The sequence below is a fragment of the Schistocerca cancellata genome, chromosome 4 (genome assembly GCF_023864275.1).
Source record: "Schistocerca cancellata isolate TAMUIC-IGC-003103 chromosome 4, iqSchCanc2.1, whole genome shotgun sequence".
NCBI classification, from domain to species: Eukaryota; Metazoa; Arthropoda; class Insecta; order Orthoptera; family Acrididae; genus Schistocerca; species Schistocerca cancellata.
The window spans coordinates 649,031,393-649,057,570 of NC_064629.1; the positions used below are offsets into that span (position 1 = coordinate 649,031,393).

Genomic DNA, 26,178 nt, shown 5'->3' on the forward strand with positions numbered 1-26,178 from the left:
AGAGACAGGCCATATATTCTTTTAAAGACCAACTACCAATTTTCTGTTAAAACTGACTGTGCCAAAGAAAATGTTTGCCATGCTCTGCTGTGAAAATGTATAGTTTTGTTTTCTTTCTCACAATCAGTTTCAATTATGATAGCTGGGCACTTAAACTGCTAGACAAATTATTTCTTCCATATATGTCTACCTCATTATATATATTTTAAATGCAAACTGTAAACACAAAACTATACTGTTTTGTTTTATTCCTTGCAGTCTGTTTTCACAGGAAACAGGAACATTGTATTTATGGTTTATGATTAGAATACTACTATGGAAACTAAAATTGTAATAACAAGCAAGGCTCAAGCTCAGAGAGAGAAGGGGGAGAGAAGAGATGGCCATTGGCAGAGAGGGAGGAAATGGATATAGAGAGGGCAGAGGAGGAGATGGACAGAGAGAGGGGGAAGGAGATGGTAGGCGTCAGAGGGACAGGAGGAAACAGAGACGTAGGGGAGAAGGAGATTAGGATGTATGTCCAATTTCCATACATATTTAGCAATTGTGAAGCAAAACAAACATGCAGTAGCTTGTTTGCTTTCACACATAGACTGGATACTTCCTCTTTTTTTCCGTATTTTATTTTCAGACACTGACTGACAACTTACTTTTAGTGTCTTAGCTCGACTCTTTTTTACACACTGACTGGTCACTTGTTTTCAACAAATTCACATGCTCAGGATATGTCAACTTGCCGTTTATATGGATGGGTGGGAATATTTAGTTTCTTTTCTACAGTCCACCTGTTACAATCTTTTGCACCAGAATATAAAACTCCCTTTTAAACCAGGAGAAATAAATTATTTCTACCTGTAGTACTGTGGTTGTGAATTGCCGAGTTCATCCTAAAGTTTCCGTTATCCACAAATACCGTTAGGGAATATATGTATTGGCATTTAAGTATAAGAAGCCTGAAGAGGCTTCAGCTAGATCTTCAGTTATCAGCTTTAATCTTGATGACATTGAGTGCAAATAAATGTTTATTTATGGATGAACATAAACAAACATCTTTCCTCCACCGACCATTTGAATTTAGTGGACAAATGATGTAGAGAGTGTGTTGGATCCCACTCTTATATGACATTTGGGGTAAAAACAAACAGGAGAATGTTTACAGACCTTGGCAATGTTAACACAGCAGTAGGCCTATTGCTATGAAATTTCTACGATTGTGGTGAGATGGCCCCATCTCCATAACCAAGGTTGCTAACAAAGTTCTGTGTGGTGGCTCTCAACTTGGATGCAAGTCATCCTGGTGGTGGAAAATTTTCAATGCCAGTATTTGGGTGACAAAGGGATGAGAGGTGATGGCGTAAAGTTCGTGATCACATTTTGCACTAATGTCCTGGATTACATTTGTACCTTCTCACACTGTCTCATGATGTGAAGGCATGTGACACTTTCTGTTCTTCAGATTGAGATTTAAGCTCAGCAGCTGCAACGTACTTTTTGAGAACAGTAGGCCCATGGACCAGCACTGGGTTTCATCCTACGGCAAACCAACTCCATTACAACCTCACCGAGTGCAGTGACACTTGATTCCTATATCTGCTCTCCTGTGCTCATTTCCTGAGTGTGGTACAACTTTCATTTTGATGATGAAATGGTATGAAGGAACAAACACAAGATTATCATCTGACATCTATACATCGCTTTGTTTCTGCAGCAGTTCAGTGCGCCAGTCTTACCTGCAAGAAGTTTTACCCAAACTTATTTACCTGCAGTTGCAATGAAATTTATTGCACTAAAGTACTTCCAAGAAAGATATTTTCTTCAATATTACAAATAATTGTACAGCTAAACTTTTTCAATATATCCTCAGGTATTAGGCCTACACTTCAGCTAACATAATATACAAATTGTCAAATTTTTAACTGGAATATCTGTAAATCCCACTCTCTTCCTTGCACCTAATCAACCTCAACACATCTAGATATACATCTGACTGGACGTAATCAGTCTTAATGCATCTACTACATCTACAACCGCATATAAGGAAATCATTACTAATTACTACAAGGCATAAGATTTTGTGGGATTGTATGTGTTTCACAAGACAAATAGAATTTTCATTACCAGAACAAGTAACGCAAAACATTATCTATAATCCCTCTCAGATCACATTGGCAACTTGAGTTCGGATACTCACAATCACTTTGAATACTTATGCTGCAAGTTATCGCTGTTTTAAACAAAGTATGCCTACTCAGGCATTCCCTACAATCTACGTCTACAGGATGTTCTCTCCCAGGTAATGTAGGTACTTAGACACAGAGGGAACTGCATCTGGAAAATCACAAGGATTATTATAGCTTTCCAGTAGAAGTGGGCAAAGCATGTAGACCTACGTGTTATCAAATATTTTTCACAACTGTAGGCCTATTTCAGGTAACTTGCATTATTTAATCACTGACTTCCTCTAAAATGTCCCTACATAAAACGAGAGTAAATGCTTCAACACAATAGCAGATACAACATCAAGATTGAGAGAGACTTCTACATTTCTTGTTTTCGAAGTACACAGCAAAATTGATCTCTGAACTGTCAAGCAGCTTTAAACTTGTTCTTCAATTTCTCCTTAACCACATTTATTCTTTTAGTACAGATAGTCTGTTTTCAATTTCTGAGATACATGTAAATCAAAATTGGTGCAAATTTACTTAATATATACTGTTCAGAAAAGTGGGCTTTACAAATTGTTATTCCTGATGACTGCAATAGGTAAAAAATGAAATGGACTGGATTCACTTGTTTACTGACTGCAGAGTCCCTTCAGTGCTCCCCAGTTGGCTGCACTCTGATGACAAATTGTACCAACTGCCATCAGCTCTATTTGCACAATAGAGGTTTCATATGAGTCACAGAAGGAAGGCAAAAATGAACTAACAAATACCTGTATGGGCAAGGGTTTTGCTTGTATAAGGACAGAGCAAATTCCTTGTCTTCATATGTCCATTGCCTAGCTCTTGTTGCTGCTATCGTACAAAGCTTTAAGCGGTTTTCGTTCATTTTTCCCATGATGTAGCTTTGTTTTAAGTTCTGGTAGCCCTGTTAAAGCATTCCTATGAATCTGGGACTTTTTCGATTATCTGAATCTTAAGTCTGCTTTTGAAACTCCACTAGCCAAAACTCCCTCCGCCTTCACAGCTTACAAGGACTACTCCACATCAGATGCAACTCTTTAGTTTGTCTTGGAAATCTGTAGAAATGCTTATTGTTAACTTTCTCCATTTAACCTACGTAACATGCAGATGAAAAACGCCGGAATTTATAGTAGTATTCAACGTCAATTTCTTGAGTGGATTATTCTGAAAGACGCAAAATTCCTTACTACATTCACTAGAAACAACTGTTGATGACACATCAGTCGTATTTAAAGAAACAAAAGGAAACCACACAAGTTGATTCGCGATTTCCATATAGCTATCACCGCTGTGGGGCTGTGTAGATGCTTTATTTGCGAAAGTTTCCATCATGCTCCTAAGTAAAAGATGGGTGGGATAATCAAATGTAAACGATCTCATTATGGTACCTAGTCTTAGAGGATGCCTCTGTTAATTATACGGTTTATAATTTAAAACAGATACCAGCCACACACATAATTTAAAGAATGTTATTTAAAGCACATCAATGCCGGTTTGGATTTGTCACAATTCCATATTACGATGTCTGTGAAAGATTTTATTGCTTTTCTGCTATCTCTTCGTTCTGCAATCGTTATTGCGCACCACTATAAACAAAACGTTTTGTATTTGTGAACTTTCAACAGATTTTTTTGCTTTTTAACCGTAATAGGAACACACAAGACATGACCGTAAAGTAAAATAAAACATGAAATATGTCGTAAACATACTTGGTGTGCCGGCACATTGCATGCTTTATTTAACTTAATGTCATTCCATTTGTTTATATGTAGCTTAAAATGGAAAAAATTCTCTTCCCAGTTAATCGGATTTTGAATGAAGAACTTTTAATCTTAGGGCAGAAAATGTACACTGCGAAACGAGACCCTAGCAGGAAAGTAAGAAAATCTATAGGCGCCATCTTACACGGATTTGTAATAAATCCGAAATCGGTGATGGTTTGATTTCAATAAACTTTTTTGAACCATAATTGTGGCTGGCTGCTTTTTAAATTCTAAAATTTATAACTGTACTGCAGCCATGACTGCTTACAACCTTCCCCTCGCAAAATCAGTCCCTAAACAACTTGAATCATCCCTTTTACAGCTTTCTTAAATGGCCAACCCTCCTCCTTTATCCGGGCTTGGGACCGGCAACAGCTTCCGCAGGTAACTCACTGTACAGAAGCTGCAGGCGGAGTTAAAGGGGTTAACAACCATATTTCAATACGCATAACAACAAGGATATCACGGAGTTATGTGACTCAAATTCATCAAATTTACATTTCTCTCTCAGAAACGTGGGAGCCCAGAGTCGGAGATTTAAAAGGAGAAAGAATGCCAAAACAAACGAGTGTGGAACCAATGCAATGAAATTTATTGCTCTTTTATTCCTGTGGGCGTAACGGTAGCAGTTCCTGACATAAATAATTTATTTTTTGTCTTAAGTTTTCTACATAAATAGTGTGGTACTTCAGTAGTTTAATAAAATTTTGCAATGACACGTAACGTAAGACAGCTCAGCAAGCACTCGTTACTACGTGTTTCGTAACGTCTGCACGAGATGGCAGCACGAGTATCCTCTATCTCTGACGTGAAGGATGAACAACTAGCAGCAGACATAATGTACATCTGTGGTACAACTATATTTTCGCGGAGCTCATCGGATTTCAGAATATTTACCACATCTTTTAAATAAATGTCCGTCCAGATGAAACGCAAAGACAAGAACCACTGGACACGTCCAGGAAATTTTTCTACTTTCCTTTTTATTATTTATTTATATACACGAATAGCCCTCCTTGAGGATACGATAAATGAACTGATTTGATTTGATTGATTTATTATTGGTCCTGTAGATCATACAATTTGTACAGTAAAGCACATCATGATATAGGACACACAGTCTAACATGACAGTCGCGACTCTTTGCCTCGATTTTGTTGCCAGCAGCGCTCCAAGCGGCCGGTAGGTTGAACTGTGAGTTCGGCGCGATCGTGAAAGCGAATAGTGATTGTTTATCTTGATTTATACAATGGATTTTACCATCGGGAGCTTTTGTAGCGCAATAAATTGCAGCAGCAATAGGAAGAAGACACCACAGCTGTCTTTTTTAGGTTTACTAAGGATCCTGATAGGTATATACCATCATGTTACTAAACTGTATCGTCAGGATTCATTTGCAAATGTATGTGTATCAATCGTGAATGTTTCGTTTTAGGAGCAAAAAAATGGCTTGTTAATAGCAGACGAGAAGACCTTATGAAGAAAGACCCGGTTTACCTGTATAATAATATTAGGTTTTGTTCGCTACATTTCGAACAAGACCAGGTCATGAACGCAGACAATAACAAACTCGTGTGGAATGCAGTATGCACACTGTTTGACATTCCAGATAAGCCACCTCAACTGACGATGAAGAAGAAGCTGCCACAAAGATTCGACAGTCAATCTAAAGCTGTAAAACAGCCCTATGACAGAAGCAGCTAGTTCAACTCTCCATTTATTAGTGCCAGATTCGTGAGAATCATCAACACAAGACCTGCTTTGACGATGAAGTGGTTAGATTAAGTGCAGCTGCTCGTGTCTTACAAAAGCGTGTGAAGTGTCAGAATGTGCAGATCACTAGACTTCGAGCGAATCTATTATGGGACAAGGAAACTGCCTACAGACAGATTGTTCGAAAATTAATCAAATTTTTGGTTTTTCGTGAAATGTAATGTAATCAGCTCATTATGGTTTCAGCATATTTCTCCCACTATTTGTCAGTTGCTTGTCCCACGTAGAATAATATAAAGATGAAGGTCGTGGAAACAAGTGACAATGACAAACACAGTAGGCCTACAGAACGGTAAACGAGCTGTCCATCGCTTTTGCATGTGGAGGTACAGGTCTGTGCTTCTTACATGTGAATCTGTGTGTTTACATTCTTTTGATATCAACGTGGTAAGCTGCAATTCTGTCTAATGTCACAAATGTTTCTTCACGAATGTGTTGTTGCTTGCCACTCTATTCATGGTTTTTGTCCATACTTGCGCTTATTTTAGAATCATTTTTAGAAACATATATGCCTTCTGATACTACACAAACTCTTGGAGGCAAGAAACTAATTCGAATAATTGGGAAATTACGTAGGAAATGGATGCAAACAAACATTATGCTTACGACGCGTCTGACGTCCACCTTACCTGCCGCTCTGAGGAGCTTTGGTGTCGCTCCATCTGTCAAACGGCAACAACTTTTACAGCAGTGAGTGTCGCGACTGTTATGTTAGACTGTGGTACATAGTTCACATAGCAGAATACATATATGAGATACAGACAGAATATAGATAAGATACAATAATTAAATTATCTTACTAAGTAGAAACATCTACAACTGAATAAACAGCTTATTGCAAGTAATTAAAATTTTGTTTCAAGAAATCCATGTACGGAATAGAAACAGTGATTTAGTAGCAATTTCCTTAATTTGATTCTCATTATTTCTGGGTTTTTGCATGTTTTTATGTCTGTTGGGAGGTGATTGTATATTTTAATGCCCATACATTTAACCCCCATTCGCATATAATTTTGTGTTGTGGGTTATAATTTGTAACTGTGTTTTGTTCCTGGTGTCATGCGTGTGGCAATCTGCATTTCTGTCGAGGGCATCCAAGTGCTGTACTCTAAAACAAGCTGGTCCAATATATAAGGGCATGCTAGTGGCAGGATTTTGAGCTGTTGAAATAGTGGTTTACAGTGTTCAGTTCTTTTTTTTTACATTTCATTATTCTTACTACTTGTTTTTGTAACTTGAAAACTGTGAGAGACTCGGAGCTCTTTCCCCAGAAGATTAGGCCATAGATCAAGACAGACTCATACAGGGCATGGTACACCAGCTTCAAGGTATCTACAATGGCTGTGTCTGTTAATGATCGTAATAGATAGCAGGTTTTACTAAGCTTTTGTGACAATGCCTCAATATGTGGTTTCCAATTTAGTGTGTTACTGATGGTAAGTCCAAGAAATCTGGTGTCCTGCCTGTTCGTAATGTCATCTTTGCCGATAACTATAACTGCATTGAAGGGGGTTTTATTTTGGCTAGTAAGGAAGTTCATACTTACAGTTTTTTGAGTATTTATGAGTAGTCTATTTGATACAAACCACGATTGTAAATGACAAGTACTTTCATTAACTGCATCTTGCAATGTGTCACCTCTACTGGTTATCAGGATATTTGTGTTGTCCGCATACAGAAAGAAACTGGCATTTGGTATGTGTTCTGGGAGATCACTTATAAACAATATGAAAAGAACAGGGCCAAGGACAGATCCCTGAGGGACGCCATTTGTTGTATGTAGTACATCTGACCTGCAGTTCCTGAATGTCTCTGATTTTCATATTTCTACATATTGCTTCCTTTGACTAAGGTAGCTATGGAACCAATTGTGGGCTACACCTCTAATCCCATACTTATGGAGTTTCATAAGCAGCAGCTTGTGGTCGACCATGTCAAAGGCCTTGGACTGATCAAGAAATATACAGACAGCAGGTTGTTTATGGTCAACGAAACTTGAGCACTTTTTTAGAAATGCATACAGAGCATGTGTGGTGGACCTATTTTTCTTAAGTCCGTGTTGGGAAGATGTGATTATGTTGTTAGAATTTAAACATATTTCTAATCTAGTTAACATACAGTAGTCAAATATTTTTGACAAGGCAGATAGTATAGCAATTGGCCTATTGTTTGTCACGTCCGTTTTCTCTCCCTTCTTGTAGAGAGGTATAATTTTAGCAAGTTTTAGCTGGTCTGGAAATGTTCCCTTTAGAAATGAGGTATTTATGATATTTGACAGGGGTCCACTGATGTAATTTGAACACTTATGAAGTAAGGAGCAGGGTATCAAATCATGCCCTGCAGAATAGATCTTTTTGGCTCTTTTTTTTTTTTTTTTTTTTTTTTTTTTTTTTTTTTTTAAATAATATCTTCAATTTCATGCGGTGTTGTAGGAGATAGGAAAAAGGAGTTCAGAGGAGTATTATTTTTGAGACAAGGGTGTGCAGTGTTTGGAGAGTTAGTCAGGAGATTTGTGGGAGGAGAGTGAACAGTATGTAAAGAGTTGGTTAGATTTGTGGAAATTTCTGAAAAATAGCAGTTGAATTTATTGGCAATTTTATGTGCATTTTCAGTCTTTTGTCCTTTTATATTTAGTGTGATTTTATCCTCTATCCTTAACTTTCTACCAGTATGTTCATTTATTAACAAATGTTGGAAGAGTACCTAATTTTTTTATCATTATGAGCTTTTTAGCGCATTTTATAACTCCTGTATGCGTTTTTGTAATTTTTATAGTATACCTTGAACTCTTTGGATTTGCCACTGTCGAGTTTGCTAAGTCTGTGCAGCAGCCTCATCTTTTCTGATAAAGTTTTAATGCCTTTTGTGACCCAAGCATTCTGTTTTTTGTTAGTGATAGTCTTTGTTTTCTCTGGGAAATGGCAGTTAAAGTAATATTCAAATATCTGCAGAAAATTGTCATATTTTTCATTTGTTGTTGAGGAAGTAAATACACTTTGCCAGTCTTCTTTCTCTAAGCTAAGTACAAAGTTGTTTATGTTGCTATCACTATAACTTCTACATTTAATAACTGTTTCTCCTGATGGGAGTACATTGAATGGTTGATTAAAATATATTGTTAGTGCACTGTGATCTGAAAAACCAACATTTATAATTTTTACAGTGCAATCAGTGTTAGTAGCAACCTGATCAAGACAGCTGTTTAATCTTGTAGGACATATAACTTTCATATTTAAGTTGAATGACATCATTAAATTTACTAATTGGGACTTTCGAGCAGATTCTTCGAGGAAATCAATGTCGACAGCTTCTTTGTGTTAATTTTCGTTTCTTCCAGACTTCCTTCATCCTTCCAGATTGTTATTCCGTTTCTTCCTGGGTCCACTTTCTTCTGATTGCAGACCTCGTCTTTTTTCCCATGAAATTCTGCCTTTTGGGTTGCTTCCCGAAGAAGTATTCTGTTATCTATTATTGCTTCCCTAAGAAGTATTCTGTTATCTATTACGTTCATTCTAAGTCCAGTGTATTTCATATCATTGTCAATTTCAGTGAACAGTGTAGGTTTGGATTTGTAGCTGGTTAGTAAGTTTAAGACCTGCTTCGTTGGTTTCTTAGTATCCATTCGGTATATGTGCCCATAAAACTGTAATCTTCTTTTCCTCATCACATCAATTAGCATTTCCACTTTCAAAGAGAGCTATTGATAGTTATATATATTTTTTGTCATTTGGAATGCCCTTACTATTTTATATACGATACTCTGCTTTCCATGGTATCGTTCCGTTTGTACTGCTTGTTATCAGTTCTCCTAGGTACTGATATTTAAAGAAGTTTGTTTTAGATGTTGTGTTGTGATGAATTAAGATGCGGAAGGGTATCACTGATGTTTTTCATGAAGTGTGTTTTTTCATATAATACTTTAGCCCTATTTTGCCTGCTTCTGTCTGTAGTTCTGTGATTTGCTCTTTGGCACTATCTAGTGAGTCAGTAATTAATGCCATGTGATCTGCAAAAGCTAGAAAGTCTGTGGTTATTTTATTTGGGTTTCTCCATCGTTTATTTACGGAGATACCGGGGTCAATCTTATAAGACATAACACACACCAATAATGTGTACTTAGTACCTATATATACCACACAATATTTACCACCACTTTTTTCAGAATATTTTACGATATCGTATTTACTTATACATCTCAGAATGGAAGTGTGTGTATTTACAAGCAGTGCCATGCCTTGTATGGAATATATTGAAGTCTTCTGCCTTACTTACTAGCAATTCAACCACACACTTTAATGCCAAAGTAGCTTATGTTAATATATTTCACCATTTTGTTGAATATGCTAATTGCACTCGTCAGTATTCCATCGTTCTCTGGTAGTTACTAACACATACTGTGTGATTATCGAGTGGCCAACAGAAAACAAGATCAACAGCTGTAAATTATCAGTGTTTGTGGATCACGTAAGCAGGGAAGATACAGTCAAGCTAGCAGGAGTTGATGGCATACCCAGCAGTAACTTGCGGTTCTTCCTGCCAAATATTATTGACCCCGTCACTTAGTATGCAACTCCTCATTACAGACAGGCATCTTTCCTGATCAGCTAACAACATCCAAAGTGATTCCAGTTCTCAAAGTTACTGGCAAACATAAAGTGATAAACTGTTGCCCCATTACATTAACAGCCTGTTTTTCAAAAGTATTAGAAAGATAATGTACATTAAGTTAATACAGTTTATAAACAAATATGGATTATTAGCGAGTCCTCAGTATGGTTTGCAAAGTAAGAAATCAAGTAAGATGGTAATCGACGAACATATAACCACTGTTTTAAAAGCCATTGATGAAAAACAGAAAACAGCAGGTGTATTTTTAGATTTAACTGAAACTGTTGACATGGTAAACCACAGAACACTTATAAATAAGCTTTGGGTACTATGGTAGTATGGGATTAGCAATTCAATACATTTATTCATTTCTCAGAGACTACAAAAAAAAAGTGTGCATTAGAAATGTAGATGGAAAAGTAAGAATACCTGTCAGAAGAACACCCAGTCAACTTTGTGGTACCTCAAGGGTATTTTAAACAATAAATTATGGCTGGATAACTCTGTGGGTCACCTTCTCACTACAGAGCATAGAGCAAACAACATTTTATTGATAGGACTTTCATATGGTTGCAAAAAAAGGACAATTTTTGTAGGACCTTATATATATATATAATTAAAGCACGATAGTGCTGATGAGCATCTTGTGAAAACTTTTGGGCTGTCTGTCTCTTCCATGCCGGGTGTAGAATACTCGGTGTTGCAATTGCCTACAATACTGTCAACTGCTTCTACTGTTGACAGGCTGGACTTGGAGCCATATTGTGAGTAACTTAGAATATTTTTTACAGACAACTTTGACCGATTTGGAGCTTTATGTAATTTTTTTAGTTTTCAGTTTAGTTTATTAGCATACTTTGCATCACTTGTATGATATGGGAACTGTCACAATTCTTCAAATTAATACAACAAAATTTTACAATGTTTTAAAAATGACACAATGAACTAATGCATTGGAGTTAAACATCCTCTCTGAACAAGTAAATAAGGATTCGACATACATATAGTACACTTCAAGAACACACATTTATCACATCATTTACAGTCAAGAGTAAACAAACGAAATACAAGATTTACAATGAGAACAGCATGATTGTACTGATAATGAAGTAAATACAAGTGGTTGTTGGTGATTTAGGGATACAAAATATCCCTCCATGTTATAAAGACATTTATTTAACAGTTAACTTTCTAATTTCAGACTTAAATTGTCCCTCCTCTACGATTCCCTTGATGCTAATTGGCAGAGCATTACTCAGCTTTATTCCATAAAAACTCAAATGTTTTTGAGTTTTTTTGTTTTTCTGGCTGTTTCTACTACAGATTCTTACTGGTACATATATCATCATTTTGGAAATCTGAATTTATATGTAAACTACTCAAGTGTGTTCTTGTGCATAGTACTCTTTTGAATACATACAAATATGGTGCTGTATGTGTTTTTAACTGCATGAATGAGGGCCTGCAGTGTGTTTGTGGAGAGCTGTGTGTAATAATTCTAATGGCTCTTTTCTGTAATTTAAAAATGTTTCTCAAATGAGATTTTGTTACACCCCAGAACATTATTCCGTAAGATACAATAGAGCAGATACAAGAAAAATGCACTAATCTTGCAAAATCTGTGCTACAAGAGGAATTATTCGTAATGCAAAACGAGCAGAACTGAGTTTTGAGGATATGCATATGCCATGGTCTTTCCAGCTCAAGTCATGATCAGTATACATGCCCAAAATTTTTGTAGACTGTACTTTCTGTGTTCCTGGTCACCCAATAATAAATGGTCATCCTTTTCATTTACTTTACTATACTGGCATGCAATTTGTTTTGTTTAAATTAAGTGCTAACTTATTAGCATTAAACCACTGTTGCACACGATTCAGAACTTTTTCAGCTGTAGTGAATAAAGATTTTCTGTCATCACTTATAATTTTGTTTATGTCATCTCCAAATAACATAATTTTTTTGGATGAACTGTTTGGGATTTTAATGTCATTATATAGATCAAGAAAAATAATGGGCCAATAACTCTAACCTGCAGGACACCTGCTTCCACTTTCTTAGCATGTGATGCTTTATTTTTACTTATTTTAAGGTGAGTTCCACAACTTAAGTTCTATCTTGGAGACAGGATTCAAACAATTTCCTCCCAATTCCTCCAATGCCTGTTGCCTCCAGTTTGTCAAGTATAATTTGATGGTTTACTGTATCAAAAGGCCTTGGAAAGCTCTAGGTTGATTCCCACCACACTTTTGCTATTGTGTAAATTCATAACATAATCTTGTGTATAGGCTTGCATAGCTGTTTCTGTGTTGTAACCTGTATGAAAGATATGCTGGCAATAATTCAAAATACTGAAGGTGTCAAGGTAGCTTATGAGTTGGATTTTTATCAGTTTTTCAAATATTTTTGAAAAAGATTGAAGGAAGGATATAGGTCTGTAGTTTCCTACCTTACATGCATCTCCATGTTTGAATAGTCGTCTAACCTGAAAGATTTTCAGCCTCTAGGGGAACACACCTTACTGAATGAGAAACTGGCAATATCTATCAGTGGTTCAGTGGTTTTAAACTCTGGGAGGCAACAGTTTTTTTTTTTTCACTGGCACTTCGTCCATTCCTGCAGACATTTTTGATTTCAGACTATTACTTACTTTCAACGTTTCATGTTCATCTGTGGGACTTATTATCAAACTGCTGACTATTTTGATGTTGTTATTTTCTCTTGTTTGATAAAGTTCTTGCTTAGTTTCTCAGGTACACTTGGAAAGTAATTATTAGTGTAACTTTATATCTTATGGAAAACTGTTTTTACTCAGTATCACAGTATCTTAAAAACAGAATTTGTAAATATACTGTACATCTGATGCCAGGAAGCTCTCCTTAAAAATATGTACGTACAAGTATTGTAAAAATGAAAGTGCAAAAGTGCCAAATTGCATTATATGTGAAAGATATCCCACTTAGCTAAAGAAAATTATGTAAAATCCCCAAGTAAAGAATTTTCTGTTGCAAATTATGCTCAGACAAACATCATAAAAATGACCCTACCAAATAATACTCGATATAACAGTATTGAAATTAATGAAATTTTGTCCAACATCTAGGGTAAAATATATGTACATAAAAGATCTTGGGATGTAAATAAATAAATAAATAAATAAATAAAGACAGACAAGGCTTCCATCTTTATTGTTACGTTATCTTTAGATTTAAGTACAATACCCTGTTCCTTACTGTCTCTTTCATTTCTCTTTGAACAATTTCTCATGGAGTTCTTGATTTATTGGCTGACTTCCTTATTAATCTAGCATTATTTAGTATTTTTACTAGATTAATTATCCTTCTATACCCTTTTTGTAGTTTGTTACTTTTTTTAAATTAGAATCAGTACAAGCTTTCATTTCAGAGTGTTGGAAGAATTTTTTATATGAGATGTGATCCATGAATTTCTGTGTCTATGCCTATGTGAGTTGATTTTGACTAATCTTTTTGGAAAGAACATTTCAAAATCTGTCATGAAAAGATAAGAGAAAACATTGTATGAAGCAGTACTGCTCAGGATTGGTTAGACAGTGTGATAGCAAACTGGTTGCAGTTTTCAGTGGAGAAAATTGGTTTGTACATATGATGTACTGTTTTTGTATTTATCTGAACTGTGAAAACTTTAATGATGAGTTCATTGTGATCAGATATGCCTAGGTCAATATTCAAAACTTCTCTATCTGAGGTTTTGTATATTGCAAAATAAATTTGCTATGAGACATTTTGAAGCATTTGTTAGCCTTTTAAGGTTATTTAAATTTGATTCAAACTGTGTAAAATATTGTGTATTGTGGAATTGAATTTTAATTGGACTTTTTACCAACACATTGGCAAAAAAAAAAAAAAAAAAAAAAACTCCTGAACAGGCTATGAAGGCCCAACAGTACTGACTGGCCGCCGTGTAATTCTCAGCTCGTAGGTGTCACTGGATGGGGATATGAAGGGGCATGTGGGCAGCACACCGCTCTCCTGGCCATAGGTCAGTTTCTGAGACCGGAGCCGCTACTTGTCAATCAAATAGCTCCTCAGTTTGCCTCACAAGGGCTGAGTGCACCCCCACTTGCCAACAGTGCTCGGCAGACCAGATGGTCACCGATCCAAGTGCTAGCCCAGTCCGACAGCACTTAACTTTGACGATCTGGTGGGAACCGGTGTTACCACTGTGATAAGGCCATTGGCACATTGTCATTAAAGTCCCCACATATAAATCTTGATGATTTCTCATCATGTGAGATACTCAGCAGTGCCTCAAGCTTATTAATAAAAAAAAATTCGTCACTATATGGTGTTCAGTACACTGACATGACCATTATTTTTCTCTTTTTTTCCATTCAGTTGCACTGCTGTAGCCTCATTGTTCATATTCCACTGCCGGGAGTACTACATATTGCAGTATGGGTTTTTGCTCTCTCTGCTATTCTGTACCAATGAAAGAGGTGATTTGAAATGTAAACCACTGCTTGTTTACCATTCAGAAACTCCATGAGCCTTCAAGAAGAGCAAAATCGAGAAGAGGTTAAATGTGATGTGGAGATCAAACAACTACAAGTTTTGGGTGTCACGTGATTTTGTGATTGGACCAATGAAGTATCTGGTCCTTCGGTGAAAACATATTTGCTTGAGATGAATCTGCCATTCCCAATTCTTGCATGTTATGGACAATGCTCATGCCCATTCTCAAGGCCTACGAGTCCAACTCCTTGAAGAATTTCAGTTCATCAAGATCCAATGTCTGCCTCCCAACACCACTCTGTTACTCCAGTCTATGGACCTGCAGATTATTTCCAACTTTAAGGAGCTCTGCACCAAAGCTCTCTTGGAAATTGCTTTGGGCTGACTGAAGCTATCAATCTCACTCCAGTGAGTTTTGGTAATATCACTTCAACATCATTGCCTGTGTCAAGATGATCTAAAAGGTGTGGGAAGGGGTTACCAAGTGAACTCTCACTTCTGCTTGGAGGAAGCTTTGGCTGGAGTGCACTGTTGAATGTGACAGGCATTTGAGGCAGTACCTGTGAAGCCTGCAGTCAACGAGATTGTGTCTTTGGCCAAAAGCATTGTACTAGAAGTGGATAGTAATGATACTGATGAGCTTGTGAAGATCACAGCCAAGAAATGACCACTGAAGGGCTTATGGAGCTGCAGCATGTTTCACAGCAGGATGTTGTGGAGAGGAGTTCTTCAGAGGAGGAGGAGGAGGAGGAGGAGGAGGCAGTAACAGCAAAGAAGCAGTCTTCTGATGCAATAAGAGAAATTCTGAAAGCATGGGAATCGGTTGCATTGTACACTGAAAATCAACACACTAATAAAGCAGTGGCTACGTGCACTAGAAATTTATTTGACGATAATGGTGTATCGCAATTTCTCCAAGTGTTGAAGCATTAGCAGAAATGAATGACTATAGATAGCTTCCTAGTAAAAAAGAATTAGTTATGTTTAGTGGATAATAAAGTACATATACTGCCCTGGAACAAATTATGCTCACTACGCAAGGTTCCACTGTACTACCAAGGAAGAAGTTAACGTTTGTAATTTTCTGTAATGTACTTCTTAACGCTCTTATGACAAGTGTATCTTCATTTCTATTAACATCATTAGCGCCTCCTATTATTACACAGTTGATTCCAGGAGTCAGAAAATTTTCACAGAACTACCCGTAAGGGATACCTGGTTTCATTACTCCACCAACTTTGAGCATAGCTTGTATGTTAGACATGGAGTCAGCTAAACCTTTTCCATGATTGCCTGAAAGTATGTAAATATCTTCTTTGTTCTTACCGATAATTGTTATGTTTGCATGTTCCCAGCATTATCTGTTATTTCCTTGCTTGTTATGACAGCATTTCGTAACTGAGTGATTTTTAGCCGATACATTTGTGGGAGTACTTCATTTGTTCTAGTATTTTCACATTTTTGACTCACCACACGTTAAAAGTCCAAAATTATTTGCTACTGGGAGACTAGTGGTGTTCTCTTTACTATTAGCACGATGGAACTTTTTAGGCCTAATGAAGTTATCATTTTGTTCGGTTATGACAGTTTCACTACACATTGAATAGTCTTTGATGACTTTTTCAGGTTTTTATACATACAGTTTAGCTAACATAAGATCATATTTTAATATGGCAGTCACACAGTCCTCTTGGTATTCCTTTTGTAAACATAGAATATCATGAAAATTGCAGTGCACATTTCCACAATCACAAATTACATTTCTCTCTTCTAATGTATTTAAACATTAGCAATAGATCCATTTTTGTGACCACAGACATAACTTGACATCACATTTCACCTTCTTACTATGTTTTACACACACAAGGTTTAAAAAGTCATAGTTTTCTGCAAATCTGGTAATTAGTACGCTTACACACACAGTAATGCAGTAAGAAAAAAAGGATGGGGACAACACAGGCTGGGTGGTAATTATTAGAACAAAACGCATTACATTTTTGGGCGGAGAAGTAAAGGCTGTTATTTTTTAAGGATTCAGGGAAACAACCACTAACAAACATTCAGTTTATAAGAGGACATAATGGATGCACTATTATATCCTCAGTTTTTTCTCTCAAAAATAGACAATAAATGTCTTCTGATTTTGAGTTAGTTAGTATTGCCATTTCTCAAAGTGTACAATCACTTTCTGTAAAACCTGCACAGATACTTAAATATCACTATATGTTGTGCAATTATATAGGTACAATTATGAGTTTTTACATGGGCAGGACAATGCCACTGTTTTCAGTAAATTTTCTATACAGTTATCACTCACAGTAATGCAAGTCTATGCCACTACTAACATACATTGAGCACCCCCCCCCCTTCCCCCTGCCCCCCCCCCCCCCCCCCAGTTTTGTATACCTCTACAGTAACCCATTACTAAGTCAAACACACAATTATAACTGCAATTGATATTCGCTTGGCCAGTGTTAGTTAATCTATACCACTGTGAAAAGACAAGCCATTGTTTAATATTGTAAACAAAAATCTGGAAATGTACTTGACTGATTTACTTGAAATGTTTGCACAATGCCCTAATAAATGCTTAGATGGAAGTAGGCTACATTTTTTTAATTGTATGTGGTAATGGGAAACACTGTTAGCAGAAATCTCAAAAAGGTCTTGACCAATTTATTTCAAATTTTTACATGATACCCTAATACACATTCAGAGAGACACAGGCCATATATTCTTTTAAAGACCAACTACCAGTTTTCAGTTAAAACTGACTGTGCCAAAGAAAATGTTTGCCATGCTCTGCTGTGAAAATGTATAGTTTTGTTTTCTTTCTCACAATCAGTTTCAATTATGATAGCTGGGCGCTTAAACTGCTAGACAAATTATTTCTTCCATATATGTTCTACCTCATTATATATATTTTAAATGCAAACTGAAAACACAAAACTATACTGTTTCGTTTTATTCCTTGCAGTCTGTTTTCACAGAAACAGGAACATTGTATTTATGGCTTATGGTTAGAATACTGCTATGGAAACTAAAATTGTAATAACAAGCAAGGCTCAAGCTCAGAGAGAGAAGGGGGAGAGAAGAGATGGCCATTGGCAGGGAGGGAGGAAATGGATATAGAGAGGGCAGAGGAGGAGATGGACAGAGAGAGTGGGAAAGAGATGGTGGATGACAGAGGGACAGGAGGAGATAGAGTCCCTGTACATATTTAGCAATTGTGAAGCACTGCCGGGTAAATAAGTTTGGGTAAAACATCTTGCAGGTAAGATTAGCTCTCTGAACTGCTGTAGAAAGAGCAATGTATACATGCAACATGATGATCTTGTGTTTGTTGCTTCATTCCATTTCACCATCAAAGTGAAAGTAGTCCCATACTCAGGAACTGAGCACAGGGGAGCAGATGCAGCAATCCTACATTGTTTCACTTGGTGAGGTTGTACTGGTCATGGTCTGCTTTTGTCTTCCTTTGACCTATAACAAAGTGTCAATTATGTATCTGTGTTGTGTGAATGACTTTGATGAGTATATGTACAGTGTACTGCTGAGTTTGTGTTTTTATGGACAAAGGGAAGCAAGAGGGTGAAACCTGATGCGGGCACACAGCCGACTCCTCCCAAATTGCACTGACGGAGCTGCTGAGCTGTCTGATGAACAGACAGTGTCACGTGCCCTCACATCGATAGGCACTGTGAGAAGGTATGGAATTTATTCCAGAACACTGGCACAAAATGTGATCAGGAACTTTATACCACCACCTATCATTCCTTTTTCAGCCGAATACTGGCAATCAAAATTTTCCATCTCTGGAATGACTCACATCCAAGTAAAAATCGACCACACAGAAGTGTGTTAACAACCTTGGGTATGGAGATGGGGTCATTTCACCACAGTTCTAGAAATTTCTACGTGGTATGCCTACTGCAGTGTTAATATTGCCAATTCTTGTAAACATTCTCATGTCAGTATAGTAATTCCGCCCCAAATGTCGTGTAAGAGTGGAATTCAACATACTTTCTACATCATTTATCCACTGAATTGAAATGCTCAGTGGAGATAAGGTGTTTATTTATTTTCATCCACTGATAAACATTTACTTGCTGTCAATTTCATCAGGAGTAAAGCTGACAACTGAACATGTGATTGAAGCCTCTTCAGTGATGTGCGGATTATTACACTTAAATTAAGAAGGTAATAACTCACAACCAAAATGTAAAAAACGCGACTGACTCTTCCAGCTTACATGATTAAACTCAGGTAAAATATTGAGGATCTAAGTGTGCTACATAGTCAACTAAATTGCAAATATTTAAGGATAAGTACAATCAAGTTAAAAAACAATTTCAGCAACAGCTCTCAAATTTAAGAAAACAGATCCTAGGTAAGGAAATAGCTCAGTCAACAAATATATGGAAGACTTCATGGAATATAATAAAAACATATTGCAAAGCCACCTCCAAGTTAGAGGCTCAAATTGTCAGAATCCAACATGAAGGAAACCGTATTAATGATCCAGATAAAATCTGCAATATATTTAATGAATATTTTATATCTTCAGCTGTGAATCCAGTTAATAACACAGGTCTGACTTGGATGGTAAAGCCTTACCCTATGCTGGCTACTGCTTTTGAATTTAAGGAAGTGAGTATGGAGGAAATAGGAAAAATAATAAACAACTTAAAGAATAAGACCTCATCTGGCTGGGATGGACTGAGTAGTATTATAATTAAAAAATGCAATAAGGAATTAGTCGGAATAATTACCCGTATGATCAACAGTAGTATCAGGGAGCACACATTTCCAAATATATTGAAGAGAAGTGCAGTTCAACCTGTGCATAAAAAAGGATCGAAAGAAGAGCTATCAAACTTCAGGCCCATATCACTAATACCAACTTTTGGTAAAATATTTGAAATTGTTTTGTTGACACATCTTATTGATTATATCGCAAGAAATAATGGCTTCAGAAAGCATCACAGTACCATTACGGCAATTACCGAATTTCTCCACAAGGTGTATGATGCCCTGGACGAGGAAATGCAGACAGCAGGGATATTTCTAGACCTTACTAAAGCATTTGATTCAGTGAACCATGAGCTACTACTAATCAAACTGGAAACTTACAATATAAATGCCACATCCATACAACTACTGATCACTTATCTAAGCAATCATAAGCAGTGTACAAAGCTGAGTTATCAAATTAATGATCGGATCAAACATTTCCAATCCAGCTATGAAACAGTAAAACAAAGTGTACTTTAGGGCTCAGTATTGGGCCCTTTCCTTTTCCTCGTCTACATTAATGATTTAGAGGCACCTCTGTACCCCTGGTTAGTAAGTTATGCAGATGATACCTCACTTTTGTTCTTTTGCAAACAAACGAATGACTTGACATTAGCTGCAATGATAGCTTAAGTCGAATAACTACTTACTTCCATGATCAAGGTCTAAAAGTCAATATTAGCAAATCCCAGCTATTACCATTTAAAATTTGGTAATTCATACCAAACCTGTATTGATAATATAAAAGGCATCAAAAAAAGTAGACAATGACAAATGTAAATTTTTGGGGATATACCTAGACAAAAATCTTAGATGGGTAGACTATATCAATTTTGTATGCAATGAAATCAGCAGTTCACTGCACTTAATTAACAAATTATCAAAATTTGCCTCTGAACAAACATTAAAACTGTTTATTATGGGACAATATTTTCATATATTAGCTATGGAATAGAGGTATGGGGATGTGCTGCTGATAGACACATGAACAGAGTCCTAACACTGCACAAAAGAGCAATCAGGACCATGCATCGACTAGGAAACAGAGAGTCAGGCAGGGAAACCTTTGTACAACATAAATATCTTAACAATATATTCCTTGTATCTGTACAAATTAATAACATTCTTTGTGGACCATAAAAATAATGAAACTAAGTGCTCTGATGTGCATATCCATAACACAAGACAAAAAGATTGCTTCTTCAGAAACAGAACTAAACTAAAGACAACAGATCATAGTCCTTGGATTAATGGCCAGATATGGTTTGACAAACTGCCAAGTGCTATATGATGCCACAGAGGTAAAGTATTCAAAAGGGAATTAAAATAATTCTTAACTCTCAAATGTTTGTACTCATAGAATGAATACTGATATTAAAATGCAGCTATTCTTAAATGTAGGCCTAACTCTTCTATTTATACAATGTACTATTCTGAGGTGATTGTAATATATATTATTTTTGTAACAACATTCTGTAAATTCAAATACCTGTACTATGTAACAACTGTAAGTTGCATTATGAAGTACTGTACCATATATTGCCAAGTGCATCACCCATAAAAGGCTTCTTGTACATGTGAATTGCAAATTCCTACTGTTTGTACAAAAATTCTATAAAAATGCTATGACATTTGCAAAAGTCACCAGTTGGTGACTACATGCAAAAAAAGACAAAAAATAAATAAAAAAGTCAATACATGTATTCCCAAATGGTGTTTGTGGATAATAATAGGTTTAGGATGAACTTAGCAGTTCACGGCCACAGTACTACAAGTAGAAATGATTTCTCCCTCTTGGTTCAAAATGGAGATTTGTATTCAAGTGCAAAAGATTGCAACAGGATGCCAGTGGACTGCAAGAAGAAAACTGAACATTCGCATGTATCCATATAAATGGAAAGTTGACATATCCAGACCACGTAGAGCTTTTAAAAGCCACTGACAGTGTGTATAAACAGTTGAGATAAGGCACTAAAAGTAAGTGGTTAGTCAGTATGTGAAAATAATCAAACTGTGAAAGTGAAAGAAAAAATTACAAGTACCCAGTACATGTGTCAAAGCAAATAAGCTACTGTATATTTGTATTTTAGAACAAGTAAAGTTCCAAGGAGCAGCAGTGATTTTTTATGGCAGGCACTGGGGAAATCACTTTGTCACTACCATATCTGTCCAGTATGATCAAGAAGCTAGACACAGATGTAAGCATGTAATCTGCTAGTGAAAGAAGAATGTACAAACAAAGTTAGTAAACTGATGTTCTGTTATAGAACAAACGAGACCTACTCCTCTTTGAGGATGACTCATTATTTGTACAGATAAATATCAGTCCTTGAAAAATAAAACTGATGACCTCAGGGTTTTGTTAGGAATAAACTAAATTATGTACTAGTGAACCTGGCAATGTTTTATAATTCTTAAACATGTATGGGAATTGGATATGGATCCTAATCTCCTTTCCCCGTCCCCTCCTCTCTGTTTATCTTCTCCCTACTGACCCCACCCCACCATATCTATCTCCTCTCCCCATTTCTCTCTGACCTCAAGTTTTGTTTGTTACTAAAAATTCAGATTGAATAGTAGTATTCTATTCATAAGCCTAGAAGCCATGAATACAACATTCTTGTTTCCTGTGAAAACCGAGTGCAAGGAACAAAACAGTACATTGCTGTGTATACAATTTGTGTTTAAAAATGAATATAATGAGAAACACAGTATAAGGAAGAAACAATTCATCTAACAGTGAGAAAGAAAACAAAACTGTACATTTTCACAGCAGAACACAGCAAACATTTTCTTTCTCACAGTCCATTTTAACAGAAAACTAGTATGTTGATCTTTAAAAGAATATATGGCCTATGACTGTCTAAATGTTTATTAGGGTACCATGTAAGAATTTGAAATAAACTAAACAAAAGAACTTCATGAGATTTTTGGTAACAATGTCTCCCTATTATATTTACTAACAAAGAGATAGAGGGGCTGGCCAGTACTTACCTCAGCTCAGTACAGCCGATAGATACACACAAAACAAAACCGAAAATTTATGTTCCTAGCTTTCGGAACAAATGTTCCTTCATCAGGGAGGAGAGAGGGGAAAGAAAGGGAAGAAGGGAAAGGAGATTCAGTTACTCACAACCCAGGTTATGAAGCAACAGGGAAAGGAAGATAGGGAGGGTAGCAAGGATGGAGGCATGGTTGTCAGAGGGAAGCCAAAGATATTCTACTGTAAGTACTGTGCCAGCTTCAAACCAAAGAGGATGCATACAGAAGTAAAGAGGTATATAGTATAAAGATAAACACAACTATGCAGGATGAAAAGATGCGTACTCCAACACATCCTTTCATCCCGCCATCCCCCTGGACTGAACCTACGTTAAACAACCTCACTCCCATTTACTCTTCAGTCTTCTCCTCTTTCCCTTTCCTCTTAGCCATTCACGCATCTTTTCATCCTGCATAGTTGTGTTTATCTTTATACTATATACCTCTTTACTTCTGTATGCATCCTCTTTGGTTTGAAGCTGGCACAGTACTTACAGTAGAATATCTTTGGCTTCCCTCTGACAACCATGCCTCCATCCTTGCTACCCTCCCTATCTTCCTTTCCCTGTTGCTTCATAACCTGGGTTGTGAGTAACTGAATCTCCTTTCCCTTCTTCCCTTTCTTTCCCCTCTCTCCTCCCTGATGAAGGAACATTTGTTCCGAAAGCTAGGAACATAAATTTTCGGTTTTGTTTTGTGTGTATCTATCGGCTGTACTGAGCTGAGGTAAGTACTGGCCAGCCCCTCTATCTCTTTGTTAGTATTTGTTTCACATCTCTATATGAGATTTTCCATTAATCATTTAGATTCCCTATTATATTTGTATGTCATATATATGTTAAAAATATTTAGCCTACATACATGAAAATGTTTATTATAGTAATATGTAAAAGTCTGAAGGAAATCAGTGAAGAACATTTTGAGATTTCTACTAACATTGTTTCCCCTGATGACATATATTAAAAAAGTTTGTAACCTCTTTCCATCTAAGTGTTTCTTAGTGTGTTGTGCAAATATTCGAAGTAAATTGGTCAAGTACATTTCCAGACTTTTGGGAGCAATGTTAAATGATGACTCATCTTTATACAGTGTGTTCCCATAAGAGCATGCAAAAATTTAACAGGAAATAGAGGATGCTCCAGTGAACAATTTGAGGTAGGGAATCTGGGGTCAGAAGAGCTAGCTGAAGGAGGTAATAGGAATAAAATTACATTACTGTGTACGTTTTTACTTACATTTGTTAACTGTAGAAGCCATCATTGACACAATGAATGTACCATTTGTAATGTATCTTAGAAAATGTGCTAAAACTGATGGCCATGAACCTCAATGCAAGCATGACAAGATTGTGACACACACTGACAAGTATCTCCGGTGTGTTTCGAATCACATCACAAGCAGTTACAATTCTGGAAACTAATTCCATCTCTGTATTGACTGGGGTCTCATACGTAAGTGACTTTAGATATCCCCATAAGAAATGATCAATGGGATCCAGGTCAAGTGATCTTGCAGGCCACAGAACAGTACCATCCTTTCCAATCCAGTGACCAGGATATACTGTACCAGTACTGCTCCATTGCATTGTACTGTACATCTCTGTATAGCACTGAGAAATGAATGAGTCTGTTGTTGATTCACAGCACGTTCTCTCAAGGGACAATGTAAGTCACCTTATGGACAAGTAAAGTAAACTAAACCTGCACCATGACTTCCTGGTAATCAGATTCATCCTCCTCCTTTCCTTGTAGGAAATAATGAATCTGCATGTAAATAAACAGAACAGTACATGAACGCATGTTAGTTGCAAACTCATAATTGTGTCTGTATACTGCACAACAGATTGTGATATTGAAGTATTTGTGCAAGCTTTACAGAAAATGATTACACACCTGAGAAATGTCCTAAATAAAGGACTTCAATTTTTGATGATGTAAATACTGATGTAAGGCTAATGACACTTAAAAAACTTAACCTGCTCAGTATGCTAAGATCACATGCCCTGTTCCATATTAATGATAACTAAAGAGGCCTAATGGTTGCCTTCATAATGTAATTACTAATGTTGAGACAAATCAGTGTGAAGTAGGGTTGTTCAATACACATTTTATCATACCATACAGGTATTCAGTTACAATTAAAAACTAAAAAGTCTGACTCCAATGAAATGAAGTACAGTAGGCTTCTGAATATGGATGTAGTGTTGCTAACCTCTTAAGCAAGTACATTGTTTATGTTACTGACAGCTTGGGGTTATCAGGTTCAGTAAACAGTGCAATGGCCAGTCATTGCAAATAACTTCACTAAAATGGAAATGACACTCACTTCTCCTGAAGAAGTAACAGCTATAATAAAATCGTTAAAATCAAACTACTCTGGTCGTTATGATAACATATCAATGAAGTTAATCAAAGAGTGTTCATCTGAGTTGAGTGCTGTCTTATGTTATTTGTGTACTCAGTCTCTTATCAGTTGAAAATTACGAGACTGGCTAAAATACACTGAAGGTAAGCTTCTTTACAAGATGAGGGATAATGAGATACGGGCAAACTATTGATCACTTTCACTTTTGCCAGCTTTTTCAAAAATATTTGAAAAGGATGTGTGCAAGCATCTTCTTAATATACTGACAGTAAATAATATATCCCCATCATAGTCTGAGTTCCTTATGGGTTCCAATACAGAGAAGGCTATTTACACATACAGTGAGAATGTACTTAATTCATTAGATAAAAATTCAGAGTCAGCTGGCATTTTCTGCAACCTGTCAAAAGCCTTTTACTGTATGAATCATAGCATTCCCTTAAGTAAATTAGAATATAGGGTGCCCATTAAGTTACTTTACAACTTCAAAATTTTATTACAACAGCAGTTGTAGAAATATTTTAACAACATTTCTTTTATTGTAATAAGTGTTTATAAAAGCTTTTTCACAGTGTTTAATAGCCCTCTATATGGGCACCTTTAGTTGCACAAAGCACATCAAGACTACTTGATTTCTTGCCATGTTTGCTGTAGCATAGTGTCATCAATAGTGGCAGTGGCATTACGAATCCTTTGCTTCAAGTCAGCAATGTCCCGTATCCGTGATCCGTGTTTGATACATGATATCTTTTGCATACCCCCATAAAAAAAAGTCCAAGGGAGTGATATCTGGTGAATGCGGTGGCCAAGGAATTGGCCCATCCCTCCCAATCCATTTGCCTGGAAATGTTTCATTGAGGAACTGACAAACATGCAGTCCCCAATATGGTGGTGCACCATCTTGCTGGAAAATGGTAGTTGGTTTTAAATCAATCAGTTGTGGTGCTTCATATTCGGTCAGAAGGTCGAGGTAAACATCTGCAGTAATTGTTGACTTATTGAAGAAAAATTGACCAATTATTCGGTTGCACATGATTCCACATCACACATTCACTTTTGTACTATCCCAGTGAAGCTCCCTAGTCACATAGGGGTGTGTCAGATACCCAGATTTTCACATTGTGTCTGTTTAATGTCCCAGAAACATGAAAAGTT

At 36.6% G+C, this 26,178-nt stretch overlaps 3 protein-coding genes across 4 annotated transcripts in view; 1 reads left to right on the forward strand and 2 right to left on the reverse strand.

Moving 5' to 3' along the window:
• The window catches only part of LOC126183303 (uncharacterized), a 260,517-nt gene that overhangs the window by 140,638 nt on the left and 93,701 nt on the right, over positions 1-26,178 (reverse strand). The gene's annotated exons all lie outside the window — the stretch shown is intronic.
• Positions 1-26,178, reverse strand: part of LOC126183304 (uncharacterized) — a 164,904-nt gene that overhangs the window by 45,025 nt on the left and 93,701 nt on the right. The window lies entirely within an intron of this gene.
• Positions 6,140-26,178, forward strand: part of LOC126183307 (uncharacterized) — a 53,991-nt gene continuing 33,952 nt past the window's right edge. The window contains exon 1 of the mRNA XM_049925150.1: positions 6,140-6,412. Coding sequence (XP_049781107.1) covers positions 6,153-6,412 — 260 coding nt within the window. The 5' untranslated portion in view covers positions 6,140-6,152. The remainder of the gene's footprint in view (positions 6,413-26,178) is intronic.